At 60.6% G+C, this 15,423-nt stretch overlaps 4 protein-coding genes across 18 annotated transcripts in view; 1 reads left to right on the forward strand and 3 right to left on the reverse strand.

The window, feature by feature from the left end:
- MYBPC2 (myosin binding protein C2) overlaps positions 1-10,752 on the forward strand; it is an 83,636-nt gene extending 72,884 nt beyond the window's left edge. Inside the window, exon 28 of the mRNA XM_077980822.1 lies at positions 10,694-10,752. The gene's annotated coding sequence lies outside the window, so the exon portion shown is untranslated. The remainder of the gene's footprint in view (positions 1-10,693) is intronic.
- Positions 717-5,726, reverse strand: JOSD2 (Josephin domain containing 2). Of its 11 annotated transcripts, none has more exons than XM_015124659.3 (5): positions 5,561-5,726; positions 4,373-4,535; positions 2,193-2,318; positions 1,081-1,275; positions 717-975 (listed from the first exon to the last, which is right to left on the reverse strand). In XM_015124659.3, the coding sequence occupies exons 2-5, from the start codon at positions 4,516-4,518 to the stop codon at positions 876-878; spliced, it is 567 nt and encodes a 188-aa protein (XP_014980145.2). In that variant the 5' UTR covers positions 4,519-4,535; positions 5,561-5,726; the 3' UTR covers positions 717-875. The 11 variants fall into 11 exon arrangements, with proteins under 11 accessions (XP_014980145.2, XP_077837203.1, XP_014980146.2 ...); XM_077981077.1 differs by having other exon boundaries at positions 4,373-4,532; positions 5,561-5,693; XM_015124660.3 differs by lacking the exon at positions 5,561-5,726 and adding an exon at positions 5,391-5,521.
- Positions 5,687-8,825, reverse strand: ASPDH (aspartate dehydrogenase domain containing). Of its 4 annotated transcripts, XM_002801361.4 has the most exons (7): positions 7,946-8,102; positions 7,386-7,530; positions 7,041-7,125; positions 6,775-6,924; positions 6,473-6,693; positions 6,250-6,404; positions 5,687-5,860 (listed from the first exon to the last, which is right to left on the reverse strand). In XM_002801361.4, the coding sequence occupies exons 1-7, from the start codon at positions 7,995-7,997 to the stop codon at positions 5,817-5,819; spliced, it is 852 nt and encodes a 283-aa protein (XP_002801407.2). In that variant the 5' UTR covers positions 7,998-8,102; the 3' UTR covers positions 5,687-5,816. The 4 variants fall into 4 exon arrangements, with proteins under 4 accessions (XP_002801407.2, XP_028695651.2, XP_014980142.3 ...); XM_028839818.2 differs by lacking the exon at positions 6,775-6,924 and having other exon boundaries at positions 7,946-8,103; XM_015124656.3 differs by lacking the exon at positions 6,250-6,404 and having other exon boundaries at positions 7,946-8,103.
- Positions 10,753-11,171: 419 nt separating the features above from the next.
- LRRC4B (leucine rich repeat containing 4B) overlaps positions 11,172-15,423 on the reverse strand; it is a 54,698-nt gene continuing 50,446 nt past the window's right edge. The window contains 1 exon segment of one of the 2 annotated variants that reach the window (NM_001266779.1): positions 11,172-13,504. In NM_001266779.1, the coding sequence (NP_001253708.1) occupies positions 11,660-13,504 (1,845 nt within the window). In that variant the 3' untranslated portion in view covers positions 11,172-11,659. 2 annotated transcript variants of the gene reach the window in all.

Genomic DNA, 15,423 nt, shown 5'->3' on the forward strand with positions numbered 1-15,423 from the left:
ACTATGGTTACAGGCATGAGGCACCACATCTGGCCAGGGTGTGGACATCTTTGGGGCCACTGTTCTGCCCACCTACCAATCAATGGAATAGAATGGAGAGTCAAGAAGTAAACTCAGGCACGGTGGCTCACACCTGTAATCCTAGCACTTTGGGAAGCCGAGGCAGGCAGATTGCTTGAGGTCAGGGGTTCAAGACCAGCCTGGGTAACAGAGCAAGATCCCATCTCTACAAAACAATTTAAAGAAAGTAGTCAGGTATGGCACCTGAGGTCCCAGCTACTTGGGAGGCTGAGGTGGGAGGATCACCTGAGCCCAGGAGTTCAAGGCTACAGTGAGCTGTGATTGACCCACTGCAATCCAGCCTGGGTGACAGAGTGAGACACTGTCTCAATCAATCGAATAAAGAAGTAAACACCTGCTTTCTCCTTAGCAAGTACCCCCGTGGAACCCAGATCAAACGCATTCGTTCGCCACTGGTCTCTCTCCAGCACCGGCGGAGCGTGAGCCCCAGGGGCACGGACTTGTACTGTTTTCTGCTGTGTCACTGATGAGGAAGCTGAGGCCCAGCGGTGAGCAACTGGCATGAGGCGGCAGAGAACCAGGAGGACTCCTGGGCTCTCAGCCCCACCCACCAGGGTGTCTGGCCGGTCAGAGAAGTGGGAGTGACTGAGTAGAAGAGGCCCCAGAAGGGCGGGGCAGTCAGACACAGGCCAGGCGGCAGAAAATCAGCAGATTTATTGAGGCAGCAGCGGCAGTGGGGAGCAGGGGTGTGGGGAGGGGGCCGGGCCTCCCCAGGCCTTTCCCAGGCACGCAGTGTGCGCAGTCAGAGGGGGACGCGCAGGGACTGTGCTGTGGGCGCCGACGGTCAGCTGAGATCAGTCTGTCCGAAGCCAGCAGCCCTTCTCCTCCACCTCCTTGGTCACCACCAGCAGCACCTCACACAGGCCCTGGGCCAGCGCAGTCGCCAGGAAGGCCCTGGGTGGGAGAAATGGGGAGACTGAGGCTCAGCCAGCCTGGGCATTCCCTCTGGGGAGTGGGGTTTCAGGCCCCTGGTCTTGGAATCACCTCTGCGGGGCTCACCTGACTCCGTCCTCGTCCCCCAGGGCCTCGGGCGCCCGCAGCTTGGAGTCCAGGTTGTAGTAGATGCCGTCCACCTGGCGCAGGGCCACCCAGTGCCGCCGGCGTAGCGGCAGTGACAGCAGCCCCAGAGACACGGGCGAGGGCAGGTTCAGGATTAGTCCCAGCACCTGGGGCAGGGCCAGCTGGGACAGGGGCCTGTGCGGGCAGGGAGGGGACACCGCCATCAGGGCCTGCTCTGCCCGCCGGTGAAATGTGGCTGACCATGTGGGGCCCAGGCTGGCGGCGGTGGGGGCCTCCTGAACCCACCCAGAGGTATTCCTTAATCAGCCACCCTGGTTCCCAACACTCTCCGTTCACCCGCCCACTCAAACCTCCCACCCATGCAGCCGCCCAACCAGACCTCCCACCCATCCACCCACCATTCACCCAACTCACATCGGCCCTTCACCAACCACCATCACCCTGTCTGTCCAGCCACCCACCCACCAACTTACTCCTCACACAGCCACCCAGGATCCAGGCATGATCCGCCCACCCCACCGGGCCTCCCAGCCACCAGCCAACTTCCCAACAACAATTCACACACTCACCTCCATCTATGCATTCACCTCCCCGCCACCATCACCATCCAACTAGCCATCTACTGTCCACCACCCACCACCCAGCCACCACCCAGCCAGCCATTCACCCAACAGTGGACTCACCATGCCCCCAGTCCTCACCCACTCTTGGCCCACCTGCCATTGGTCTACCCCTCATCCACCAGCCACACACCTGGCCACTGGCCAGCCAGCCATCAAAACCTCCCATTCATCCACCCAACTCCCCAGCCTCCTGTCTGTTGTCCACTGACCATGAACACCCAATCCCCTCACTCCCCCTCACCCAACACATCCAACCACCTACTCAGCATTCACCCGGTAACCATCATCCACCCAGCGTCTCAGCCTGCCGACCGCCTGATCTCCCCCACTAACCCATCAGCACCAGCCTTCCTGCATTCAAGCCAGCCCCCCCCGGCCACATTCCCCTCCCTGACCCCCCAACAGGCTCACACGACAGGGTGCCCTCTGTGCCCGGCCCAGGATGTGCTGTGCGGCTCTGGGGCCTACCTCCTCCTGTCCCACCACACAGCGGCCAGGCCCAGCCCCTGCAGAGCGGCCATGATCACGTTGACGTCATAGTTGCCGGTGCCCAGGAGGCTGCGATGAGGGTTCAGCCGGGAGTCTGGGGCCAACCTGGTAGTGGGGGTGGCCAGAGTTGAGCTGGGGACCCGTGGAAAGGCCGCCCCACAAAATGGGGGTGCCAGGGGCCACAAGTTGCCTCAGCCTTTGACTCTCCCCGCTTCAGACCCCACAACTCATCCACCCTCAAGTCCTGTCTCTCCTGCCCCAACTCTGCCCTGTCCCCAAGGCCCCAGTTGGGCTCTGTCTTCTCCCCCAGCCTCCCTCCAGTCCATTCCCACGTGGCCCTGGCTCTCCCCTGCTCACAGCTCTCCCATAGCTCCCCAGCGCCCTGGACAAAGTCCTTGTCCCTCCGCCAGTCCCTTCCTCTGTCCTTGAAGACCTGCCTCAGATGTCAGATCCTCTGAGAGGAGGCTCCTGACCTTCAGGTTGGGTCGGGGCCCTGTCTGGGCTCCCCCAGTGAACTGAGCTACCTCAACGATGACAGCTGCCCGCATCACCCTCATTTAACACTGCTTGCTTCTCCCATGGGGTTGCCCTCACCCCTGCCCTGCTCACAGCCCACTCTGCTTCCTCATTTCCCCCAGGACAGAGTCCCACAAGGCCCTGCGTGGTCTGGCCCTGGTGGCTTCACCTCAGAGCCTCAGCACCCTCCTTCCTGGCCCCCTGGCCCCAGCCACATCCCCGGTGCCCACCACCCCCCGCCCCACCCCTGCCAACCTTTCCTCCAGCTCTTCCCCTGCCCAGGAAGGCTCTTCCGCCTGCCACCACTTGTCTCTGGGCCCTGCCTCTGAACAGCTGCACCTCTGCTCCCTATCTGGGCCCTGGGCAGGCAGGGCATGGGAGGAAAAGGCTTGTGTGTGTGTGTGTTTCCCTCGCCACCCTCAGGCTGGCACTTGAGTCTGAGTCATCTCAGGGTCTCCAACATGGCTTTGGTATGAAAGAGCTGGTGGGTCCTTGTTCTGAACGATCGAGGGATGAATAAATACCATAATGATCAGTCTGAGGGGCTGGGACTCTCAGGATGTCCAGGAGCCAGAGGCGGCTTTCAGCAAGAGACAGAAGAGGCAGCCCACCTCCAGGTGTAGAAGACTCTCTAGGATCAGTGGGCACTGAAGGCAGGGACAGACTGGAGGCCACGGGCAGGTTGGGCAGGAGAGGATCAGGCCTGAGCTGGGGCCAGGGACGTGGGGACAGAGAGGAGGGAGTAAGAGATGATAAAGGATGGATTTTTGTTTGTTTGTTTGTTTGAGACAGAGTCTGGCTCTGTTGCCTGGCTCACTGAAACCTCCATCTCCCAGGTTCAAGCAGTTCTCCCACCTCAGCCTCCAGAGTAGCTGGGACTACAGACGTGTGCCACCATGCCCAGCTAATTTTTTTTTATTTTTTAGTAGAGACGGGGTTTTGCCCTGTTGGCCAGGCTGGTCTGGAACTCCTGACTTCAAGTGATCCACCTGCCTCGGCCTCCCAAAGTGTTGGGATTACAGACGTGAGCCACTGCGCCCGGCCAAGGAGCGAGGTTGGACATCGTGAATAGTGAAGAGGAACATTCCATGCTGGCAGAGAAGGAAGCCACACCAGGCAGAAAGAAGTACCTGGAAGCCCAGAGGCTGCACAGGAGGGCTCACGGGAGTGGAGAGTCTGGTTTGAGGGGGGCTGTGAGGGCTGAAGCTGCAGAGGCAGGCTCGGCCTCCGCTATCAGGAGGGCCCTGAGTAGGGTGGGGGTGTGTTTAGGATGGACTGGAGAGCTGTGACAGGGCCCAGATAAGAGATGCCTGAAACTGAGTGAGCCTGTAATCCCAGCTACTGGGGAGGCTGAGGTGTGAGGATCACAAGCTCAGGAGTTCAAGACCAGCCCGAGCAGCATAGCCAGACGTTGTCTCTAAAGAAAGAAAGGACCACCGGATTGGGGCCTGGCTGGGGCTGAGGCCACAAGGACAGGCAGGCACAGGAGGCAACATCTCCCCAGAGTCCCAGCGTCTGGCTTAGGCAAGTGAGCTGGGGACAGAAGAAAGCCCCCAGGCTCAGCGCCTGCTTGGTGGCGAGACCCAGGTGGGTCGCTCTGCCGGAGCCCTGCTGCTCCAGGGGCCGGGGTGGGTGACGGTCACCTCTTGCAGATCTCATCGGCAGCCTCCTGGCTAAAGAGCTGCTGCTGCAGAACGTTGTTGAGGGCGTGGACGGCACATAGCTCCAGGCGCTGCCGTTCGTGGTACACAGAGGGTGGGCTCGGCTGTGCTCCCGGGGCCTGGGACATGCCGTCCTCGGCTCCTGCTGGGGATTGGGAGGGGAAGAAGGTCCTCAGGGGCCCGGGATCTAGAGGTCCAACCTCCCAGCAGGCCTTTGGGGCATCGCCATTGATTGAGCTGGGGCTCCGGGCAGCCCGGGAGGGCACTGGGCCCCTGACCCCGCTCCCTGGGTCTCCTGACAGTACACGTCCCTCCATCCCCTCTTCCTATTCCTACGAAAAAGGCTGTCTCCTCTGCTCCCCTAGCAACAGAGAACCACCCCCACCAGGTCTCTAAGTAAAAGGGTGCCTATCATGGTCACCTAGCAACAGAGGAACCCGCCTCCCCTGTCCCTAGGTAACCGGGCGCTCTGTGGTTACCTAGCAACAGAGCCCCTTCCCCACGGCACTCGGTAACAAAGTCTGTCCTCCGAGCACCTAGCAATAAGAGAGTCTTCCTCCCCTGTCTCTAGGTGATAGGGTCCCCTCCGGTCTCCTAGCAACAGAAGACTACCCTTCCCCGGTCATGAAGCAGCGAGGCTCTCTGCTCTTGTCACCTGGCAACGGGGCCCCCTCCCCAGTCACTAAGCAACAGGAGTTCCTTTTCCTATACCCGGCAACCAGGCCCCTTCCCCGGACACCAAGGAATGGAGCCCTTCACCGACCCGCACCCCAACCACGGCGCTCGCCCTTTGCCTGGCAACGCCCCTCACCCCGCCTGCCTCTCCGCTCCACCGAGCCAAGGGCTTCCGCATCCCCTTCCTGGGTTGCGGCTCTGTGCTCCGAGTGCGGGGCGGGCAGCACCGCGCTGACTGGGCAGGCGGGACGGACTACAGCTCCCGGTGATCCCTGCGCGCCGGACTACGACTCCCGTGGGGCCCCGCGGGACCCCTCCTCCCCACCTAACGCCCGGGCCGCGCGGCCTTGAAGTCCGCCGTCGGGCCTAGAAAATGCTGCACTACAACTTCCGTCGGGCTCCGCAACAAGTCCCGGAAGTGTGCCTCAGATGCCCTTCCTTCGCGTACGGCCGCGCCCACTACCGCTCAGAGCTTCTAGGAAATATAGTGCGTACGCTCTCGCGATAGCTTCCCGGCGCCGCGCTCTCGTGGGAGGTCGCCCCCTGCGATGGCGTCATGCGCGGTGCGCAGACGCAGCGTGACGTCACACAAGGGAAACAGGGACCAGGGACGCCAGGCGGTGCAGGGGGAGACAGCGATGATCTTTACTGAGTCAGAAGGGAGATCCTGGGGAAGTGGGGCAAGGCAGGGGTGGGATAGTGGTAGTGAGAGGCCAGTAAGATGATCTCGTCTCGGGAGGGAGGAGGCTTCTCAGCAGAGATGGATCCCCGGCCTGGAGGGGAGCTGGCAGCAGACTGCGGGGAGAGGGGAATGAGCGAGTGAGACAGAGGAGAGATGAGGAGACAGACACCTGGGGGAGGCAATGGTGGGAGGAGGGGACAGGCCTTGGGGGCGGTGGAGGAAGACCCAGAGAGAGCGGGACAGAGCCCTGGGGGTGGACACAGACAGACAGAGAGAGTCCTCATCAGAGGCGGGCACAGAGACTCAGAGAGGGGACGCGGACAGAGATGGAGACATCTACGGTGCCAGGATTCAAAGTCGTGGACAGAGGTTAAGGAAATAAAGGTCAGAAATAAAGGTCAACAAATACATAACCAGAGCTGCAGAACTAGCGAGAGCCCGGGATCCCCAAGCTCTGCAGAACACAGGAGCCCAGGGCCGGGGGAGAGGGGCCTGGCCGCACCCAGGAGGCTCCGCCAGAAGGCCGTGACGGTGGCGGAGCCGGTTACCGCGCCTGGCTCGGCAGGGTTCTCTCTGTGGGTGTGCACAGCAAAGCTTCGGCCCCTGGGGCCCGGGTGTCCGCTCAGCTCTACATCCACCACGTGCATGTCCGTGAGGCTGGGACAAGTGGGGCGGTCAGTGTGGTTAGCCTGGACTCAGCCCAACACCCTGCTCACTCTGCTCACCTGAGATCAGCCACAAGCACACCAGTCACCCCATCGAAGCCCAGGCTGGGGGCAGCCAGGGCAGCCGCCGCCATGGTGTTGGAATTTTGGGGGGCAAAGGGGCAGAGCCCACGGACAGGGCCTTCGTAGAGCACAGTGCGAGGCCCGGTGCTGTGGGCTGCAGCCAGGGGTCCCTCGAGCCGGAAGCCATCGGGGTGTGTGGCCATGGTGACACGAAGGCTCTGGAAGCAAGAGCCCGGGTTAGGGGGAGTGGGGTCTTTGCAGGCCTCCCCTGGTTCCTGGGGAGCCCAGCAGGCCCTCACCCGGAGGCCCCCAGCTGCATCCAATCTCGTGATGTCCTCGGTACCCCACAGGGCCCCTCGGGCCACAAACACGGCATGGTTCCAGTGCTGTGAGGCCTCCAAGAGCTGCCGCTCTGTGGTCTGGTCACTTAGAGCTGAGGGGGACCCCACCTGGGGTGGATGAAGGAGGAGAGGGTTGAGGTCAGGGAAGGATATCCACTTTAGGGTGGGGTGAGACCAAGACACAAGGGGTAGGGCTCTGTGTGAATGGTTTGGGTGGGGCTTACCAGGAGATTGGCATGGCGCAGGATTTGTGCCCCAGATTCATGGATTATTTTGGGATGGGCCACTTCCACAACCAGATCAGGGTGTCTGGGAGAGGGGAAAGAAGGCACAGGGTCTTGGAGAGGTATTAGGCCTCTTCTTCCCAAAGTTCCCTCTGAGTCTACTGAGGGCTGCCCCTCTTTTCCCTGGCCTGTGAGGAGAAATGAGATGAAGGGGCTCGTCCCGTTTCACATTTGCTTGAACCAAGGCCCAGAGAGGGTCAGGGAATCCCTGAGATCACACAGTGGCTAAGAGGGCCAGGACAGGAGCTTCAGGGAGCTCCACTCACCCATGGCAAGGTCACTGACCTTTCCCCAAGGGCAGCAAGCTTCTGGAGCTGCAGGGAAGGGGGCACGCTCCCTGCCATTCGTCCTGGGTCACGATTCCAGACAAAAACAAGTTCTAGGCCAAGTTCTGGTCCCTGAGCCAACAGGCGGGAGACGAGGGACTGTCCTGAGGAGAGGGAAAGGAGAGGGCTAGAGATCCAGAGAGAGGGGGACAGAGACCCAGAGAGAGTGGGGAACAGAGGCTCAGAGAGAGGAGATGAGGACAGAGACTCGGGGAGACAGATGGGGCCGGGGGCAGAGATTCAGAGGGACAGGAGGACACAGGCCCAGAGAGAGAGGAGGTGGGGACAGACTCAGATGTGGGGGGGAGGGGCAGAGACCCAGTGTGGTGGACAGAGGCCCTGAGAGAAGGGAGACAGAGACAGAGAGGACAGAGACCCGGGGTGGGGTTGTGGTGGGCAGACCCACAGACACAGCTAGGGGCAGATGGAGACAGAGAAAAGTGTCTGTGGAGGGCAGAGAGCCTTGGGGGCTTTAGGAAGGGGATTGGGGAAGGAGGCCCAGGATGGTCAGGGACTCACCGAGGCGGCCGTAGCCCACCACGCCCACCCTCCATGGGCCCTTGTCGGCCATGGCCCTGAGTGTGGTGTCTGTGGCCCGGCTCCCTGGGCTGCTGGCTGCCCCCTGCACGAGGCCTGGGCAGCTGCTGCTCTTTGGACATCTGACCCTTGAGCCTCTGGGCTCAGTGTTTGGGGCGTGGGCCTGCTGGAGTGGAGGCGGGACAATCTTGCCCTGCGCTCTGTCCACTTTCCTGGGTCCGGCACAGTGATCACGGTGACCGGGGGTTCCGCGAGCCCTGCGTGCCCCCCTTTCCCCTATAGCACACCCTCCTTGCTCCCTGCTGATGTGGAAAATTTCCTCTGCAGTCCCCTGCCCCCTATCTGGCTGGCCAGGTTGTCATGGAAACTGCATCTTCCTTTGGGTGGGGAGAAGAGATGGTGACGGGGACTCTGGGCTCTGTCCCCTCGCGCTCACCTTCCCTCCTCGTCCTCAGGTGGCCAAGGTCTGAGGGAGGCTTCAAGCTGGCCGTGCCCCCAGCCCTCCCAGAGGCAGCGGGAGCCCTGGTTGCAGCTTCTCCTCGATGTGCCCTTGCCTCAGCAGGTCCAATCTCCCTAGCCCCACAGCACGGTCCCCTTCCTGCAGCCTCCGCCCCCGTCCACAGCCTCCCTCTGCTCTGATCATCCTTCGGTTCACCTTGACTTGCCACCTTTCACTCTGTCCCCCATCGTGCCACCAGCTGCCTCCCATGTAACATTCTCACTCCCACGTCCGTCCCTCCTGTTCCCCAGCTTGCATCAGCCCAGGAGAAGCCTTCGAGGCCTGGAGAGGCCAAGCACCCCCAACATGAGCCCCAGCCACTGTGCCTCGAGGGTGCCTGGCATCGGAAATGGCGCAGGCTGCGGCAGCGCGGGCTCCCTGCCCCCAGCCACCACCTGGTACCCGCTGCAGTGTTTCCATGGCAACCAGGATTGGCGCTGGAAAGAGGCTGGAGAGAAAGAGAGCGTGAACGGGAGCATGGGGTGGGGGGACGGGCACCGGGTGGCGAGAGCCCCAAGTTGACAGGAGGAGAGAGGAGACAGACGCAGACAGAGGGGCCAAAACCCTGACACGGCGCCCAGAGGCTGCTGCTGCTGATAAAGGAGGAACTGACTTCCAGGGCCAGGAGCCCCGGGTGTGGGGGAGATAAGATGCCTGGGTGTAGAGAGATCCAGGAAGGGGGCAGGGGCCAGGCACCTCATGGAAGTGGGGGCCTCCCGCCATCCCCACCTTCTGACTCCTTCTGGGGCCTGAGTGTCCCCACAGTGCCCATAGCTGCCGTGTACGGAGCCCAGGCTGGGTCACTGCGAGGGGAGAAGGGGGCTGGGCGCAGGCCTGTGCGTCCTCAGGGCTGTGTCCCCAAAGCCACCTCAGCGTGGGAAGGTGCTAGAAGGCCCTGCATGGCTCTGTCACTCCCTGTGCCTCCCCCAGTGGCGTGAGATGGTAGCCCCGGCCAGCCCCAGCCCTCCAGGGGCTGCAACTCAGGCGCCTTGACCCCTGCAAGAGACATCATCACCCCCTCCCCCAATCCCCTCAACTGCCCACTGTGCTGGCAACCCCCCCGGCCTGCTCGGGGCTTGCTCCCTGCCCTCTGAGGGCTCTGTTCCTGCCCTTCTGGGTGGCACTCTGGAGCCCCTGATGCCCCAGGCCCACTCGATCCAGCCCTCCAGCCTCCCACTGAACAGGCCAGAAATACAGCTCCTGTGCCCGAGGCCACAGCCCCAGCCTCCCACTTGGCCTCCCTCCCTTTCAGCGCCCAGACTCCGGAGCAGCCCTGAGGAGGTCTGCAGTGGACACACTCTGGATTGGGCCCTGTTGTGGGTTGGATTGTCGCCCAGAAAGGGAAGCACAGAAGTCCTGGCCTCCAGGGCCTCAGAATGGGACCTTATTTGGGAATTGGGTTTTTGCCAAGGATGGAGCTGAGGTTATACTGGAGGTGGAGGCTCCTGGTCCAGTCTGCCCTCTGTCCTTGTAAGAGGGGAGGTTAGGCAGGCTGCAGTGGCTCACACCTATAATCCCAGCACTTTGGGAGGCTGAAGCAGGTGGATCACTTCAGGTCAGGAGTTCAGGTCACCTGGCCAACACGGTGAAACCCCTTCTGTACTAAAAGTACAAAAATTAGTTGGGTGTAATGGTAGGCGCGTGTAATCCTAGCTACTCAGGGGGCTGAGGGAGGAGATTCACTTGAGCCTGGGAGGCAGAGGCTTTGGTGCGCTGAAATTGTGCCACTGCACTCCAGCCTGGACAACAGAGCGAGACTCTGTCTCAAAAAAAAAAAGGCGCGGTGACTCATGCCTGTAATCGAGCACTTTGAGAGGCCGAGGCGAGTGGATCACCTGAGGTTAGGAGTTTGAAAGCAGCCTGGTCAATGTGGTGAAACCCGTCTCTACTAAAAATACAAAATTTAGCCAGGTGTGGTGGCGCATGCCTGTAATGCCAGCTACTTGGGAGGCTGAGGCAGGAGAATCGCTTGAAGCTGAGAAGCAGAGGTTGCAGTGAGCCAAGATTGTGCCACTGCACTCCAGCCTGGGCGACAAGAATGAAACTCCATCTCAATTTAAAAAAAAAAAAAAAAGGCGGGGGAGTTGGACACAGCCACACACAGAGGGACGAGATGAGAGGCTACGGGGGCAGGCGCTGGAAGACTGGGGTGATATAATACAGCCACCAGCCAGGACAGCCTGGGGCCACCAGAAGCTGGCGAGGCAGGAAGCCCCCGGAGGTACCCCCAGGTTTCAGAGAGAGCGTGGTCCTCCTGGCACTTTGATCACATCCAGCCTCCGGGACTGTGGGACTATAGATTTCCTTTGTTCTAAGTTCCCACCCGGGTTTGGGTGTGGCGTGGCGGTGCTAGGGGAGGAGTTTAGGAGGAGAGGGAATCAGACCTTCTCTGGGGTCTCCAGCGTGAAGGCTGAAGGGCCTAAGACCACCCGGAGGTGCGCGGGGCCCACCCTCCCGACGGGGCTGCGAGGCTGGCTCTCCAGCCTCTCCTTCCGCCCCCACCCACATTCACTTTGTTTTCTCTCCTCCGTGCTTTCATGACCGAAAAAAATAATTTTTTACTTTTTCCATGTTTTTTTTTTAAAGTAATTACAGAGCAGGTAGTCGTTGACGCAAACCTCCCTTCAGTATCAAAAGTGTCTGTGGGGCAGGTGGGGCTGGGGCGGGTGGAGGCTGCCACCCTCTGCCGACGACAGGGACCGCCGGCCGGGAGCTCTGGCGACGTGTCCATCTCTTCAGTTTTGAGGGCGGAGGAGTGGGAGGGAGGGACGGGCGTCAAACTGCAAAAACTGAACCGTAAAAGGAGGGTGTCTGGGGCCGAGGGGAAAGGACACCCCTGGAAAAAGCTCCTGTGTCCCCTGGAAGGCGGCGGGCCGGGAACGCTTGGTCGGGAGAGCGAGGAGGAAACGCGGAGCGCGAGGAGGAAACGCCACTTCTCCTGGGTCCCACGTCCCCTCCCGTCACCGAGGATTGGCGGGGGTGAGGCAAGGACCCCAGAGACTCCGTTCCTGGAGCCCCACCCTGTCCTCACTGGGGGTCCGAGCCCCAGATGGGGCTGGAAGCCACCTCTCCCCAATTCCCTGCATGGTCCCAGAAGGTGGGCTGGGCTGTGGGAGGGAGGGGTCCCGGTCAGGCTGTGCCCGGGCTGGGACCGGGGTGGGGGGCTCCATGCCCCTTGCCCGCCAGGCCCCACCGCCTCAGATCTGCGTCTCTTGCACGTTCTCCTTGGAGCCGCTCTTGAAGAGCAGAGGTTCGTGGATGGAGTTGAGGCCGGGCGGGCCTTTGCCCCCGCAGCCCCCGCCGCTGGGGTTGCTGCTGTAGTGCGCCTTGAAGGCGGCAGCCACGTAGTGGTGGTGGTTGAGGTGGTCTCGCTCCAGAGCGGGCAGGGCCAGGTGGCTGTCCCCGCCCACGCCACCCCCACCGGCCGCGGCGGCCGCGGCGGCCACGGACACAGCCGAGGCGGCGGGCAGCTCGTCCTCCACGTTGATGATCTCCACGGTGCGCGTGGGCCCGTGGTGCTTGTGGAGCTGGTGCTGCTTGCGCAGCTTGTAGAAGGCCACGAGCATCACCGCGGCCATGAACGTGATGGCCACGAAGCAGCCAATGATGATCTTGGTGGTCTTCATGACGTCGTCCAGGTCCTTGAGGGCGTTCTCCGTCACATCCGTGATGGGCACCGTGAACGCCTTCTCCGTGGGCCGCGAGGAGCGCGGGGCGGGTGCCGTGGTAGACGACGAGGCAGGACCGGCCGCGTCCCCGGGCCGGCCCCCGCCCCAGACACCGTCCGTCGTGGGCCCCGGCGGTTCCTTCTCCGTCCCCCGCGGCTGCAGGGCCTCCTCTCCGGGCTGCGTCTCCAGGGTCTCCACGGTCACCGTGGTGAAGTAGGTGTAGCCGCCACTGCCCCCTCCAACACCACCACCGCCCCCAGGGCCGCCCCCGCCGCCGCCGGTGCCCCCGGCCGCCACGGGGTCCACGGCCGAGACGTTGAGCGTGGCCGAGGCGGTGGTGTTGCCGGCCGAGTTCGTCACCATGCACGTGTACTGGCCCGTGTCCTGCACGGTGACGTTGGTGAAGTTGAGCGTGCCGTCATGCAGGACGGAGATGCGCACGCGGTAGGAGCCGTGGGTCATGAGGGTGCCGTTGGGCGTCAGCCAGTTGACGGAGGTCATGGAGGTGCCCGTGCGGCATTTGAGCTCGGCAGCCATGCCCTCGGTGACGTTGAGGTCAGTGGGCGGCTCCACGATGACGGGCGCGTAGCAGGTGAAATGCGACTGGTCCAGCTCCCCAATGTAGCGCCCCTTGAGGCCGGCGGGCGCATGACAGCGGGCGCAGCACGTCGTGTTGCTGGGCACCGTCTCTTTGAGCCACCAGCTCAGCCAGAGCACGTCGCAGTTGCAATGCCAGGGGTTGTGGTTGAGGTGCACGCGCTCGAGGCGGTGCAGGGGCGTGAAGAGGTCGTGGGGCAGCGACATCAGGTTGTTGTGGGACAGGTTGAGCTCCTCCAGCGACTTGAGGTCGTCGAAGGCGTTGCGCTCGATGGTGGCTACCTGGGCGTGCATGAGCCACAGCTTGCGCAGACTGGTGAGACCCTGGAAGGAGCCCGGGCGGATCAGATCCAGCCGGTTACCTGACAGCTCCAGCTCCTCCAGGCGCACCAGGGCCGTCAGGTTGGGGATGTCCTTGAGGTTGCACATGCCCAGGTTGAGGTAGCGCAGGTTGACCAGCCCCTCGAAGGCCGCCTCCGAGATGTACTCCAGCCGCTTGAGCTCGCCCAGGTCCAGGCGCCGCAGCGAGGGCACGCGGTTGAAGGCGTACGAGGGGATGCTCTCGATGGGGTTGTTGCGCAGCCAGAGCTCCCGCAGCTTGGACAGGTACTCGAAGGCCTGCGTGGGCACCGTGGTCAGCCGGTTGTCAAAAAGCTCCAGCGTGTTGAGGCTGGGCAGCCCGTTGAAGGCACCCACCTCGATCTTGCGAACCAGGTTCTTGCTCAGCTGCAGAATCTCCAGGTGCCGCAAGTGCTTGAACGTGTCCGTCCGGATCACCTGGGGAGAGGGAGACACGGATCAGTCATGGAGATACTGACAAGGGCCGTGGGGGGATCACCAAGGTCCTGGGAGCAGGCGGGGTCGGGTGGCTGGATCTCCTGTGCTGTGCTGTGACGGTACGACCACATTGCAACATGGTTTGATGAGTTTCTTATGAAGTTAAAACTGGGGTCAAGGCTGGGTGCGGTGGCTCACGCCTGTAATCGCAGCACTTTGGGAGGCTGAGGCAGATGGATCACTTGAAGTCAGGAGTTCGAGTAAAACCCTGTCTCTACTAAAAATACAAAAATTAGCCAAGTGTGGTGGCGTGTGCCTGTAATCCCAGCTACTTGGGAGACTGAGGCATGAGAATCACTTGAACCCAGGAGGCAAAGTTTGCAGTGAGCCAAGATAGTGCCACTGCACTCCTGCCTGGGCAACAGAGCAAGACTCCGTGTAGAAATAAACAAAAAAAAACTGGATTCAAGAATTTTGGGGGACTAGGCACGGGGTGGCTCATGCCTATAATCCCAGCACTTTGGGAGGCTGAGGTGGGCAGATCACTTGAGCCCAGGAGATCAAGATCAGACTGGGCAACAGCACATAAACCCCATCTCTACAAAAGTAAAAATAAAATAAAATAAAATAAAATAAACAAATTAGCCAGGCGTGGTGGCATGTGCCTGTTGTCCCTGCTACTAGGGAGGCTGAGGTGGGAGGATTGCGTGAGCCTGGAAAGGGAAGTCTGCAGTGAGCTCTGATCACACTACTGCACTCTAGCCTGGGCAATGAAGTAAAACCCTGTCAAAAAAAAAAAAAAAAAAAAAAAAAGAAAGAAAGAATGAAAAACGAACAAACAAGAAAATGAAAAAAGATAGTTACTTACAAAGTTAAAACTGGATTCAAGAATTTTGGGGATGACCAGGTGTGGTGCTCACACCTGTATGCCAGCACTTTGGGAGGCTGCAGTGGGTAGATTACCTGAGGTCAGGAGTTCAAGACCAGCCTGGCCAACATGGTGAAACCCCGTCTCTACTAAAAATACAAAAATTAGCTGGGCGTGGTGGTGCATGCCTGTAATCCCAGCTACTTGGGAGGCTGAGGCAGGAGACTTGTTTGAACCTGGGAGGCAGAGGTTGCTGTGAGCTGAGATCATGTCACCTCACTCCAGTCTGGGTGACAGAGCGAGACTCCATCTCAAAAAAAAAAAAAAAAAAGAATTTTGGGGGCCAGGCACAGTGGCTCATGTCTATAATCCCAGCACTCTGGGAGGCCAAGGTGAGAGGATCACCTGAGCCCAGAAACTTGAGGCCAGTCTGGGCAACATTGGGAGACCTTGTCTCTACAAAAAAGAATTTAAAAAGAAATGTAAAAACAAGAATTTTGGGATTGAGGAGGAAAAAACTTTTGAAAAAAAAGTTAAAACTGGAGTGGCCATCCAACCTGGCTGTTCCATTCCTGGGTATTTCCTCAAGAGAAATGAAGGCAGATGTCCACGCAACGGCTTCTACGTGGGTGTTCACAGCATTTTTTTTCTCTGGACTGCCTAAGCTGGAGACGGCCCAAATGACAATCAGCAGGTGAATGGACAAACACTGGGAGGTGTGGCCATGTGGAGGATGCTGCGGCTCAGCCACAAAAGGGACCTGGCTACTGTGAACCCCTGGAAGAATGTCTCTGGGGTGAGGCTGAGCAAAAGAAGCCGAACCCAAAGGCGCTGGCGTGGTGGATCCGTCCACACTGTGCTCTGGGTGTTCTAAGTGGGCGTCTCTGCGTGTGTGGGTGGGTGAGGTGTCTGGGGCAGACAGGGAAGAGTGTGAGAGAGCTTTGTGGGGTGACTGACACGTGCCACATTGGCATGGTGGTTACATGACGGAAGGCGACTGTTAAGACTCCCCAAACTACACTTAAAATGAGGGTATTTTATTCCATGCCAG

The sequence above is a fragment of the Macaca mulatta genome, chromosome 19 (assembly GCF_049350105.2).
Source record: "Macaca mulatta isolate MMU2019108-1 chromosome 19, T2T-MMU8v2.0, whole genome shotgun sequence".
Lineage (NCBI taxonomy): Eukaryota > Metazoa > Chordata > Mammalia > Primates > Cercopithecidae > Macaca > Macaca mulatta.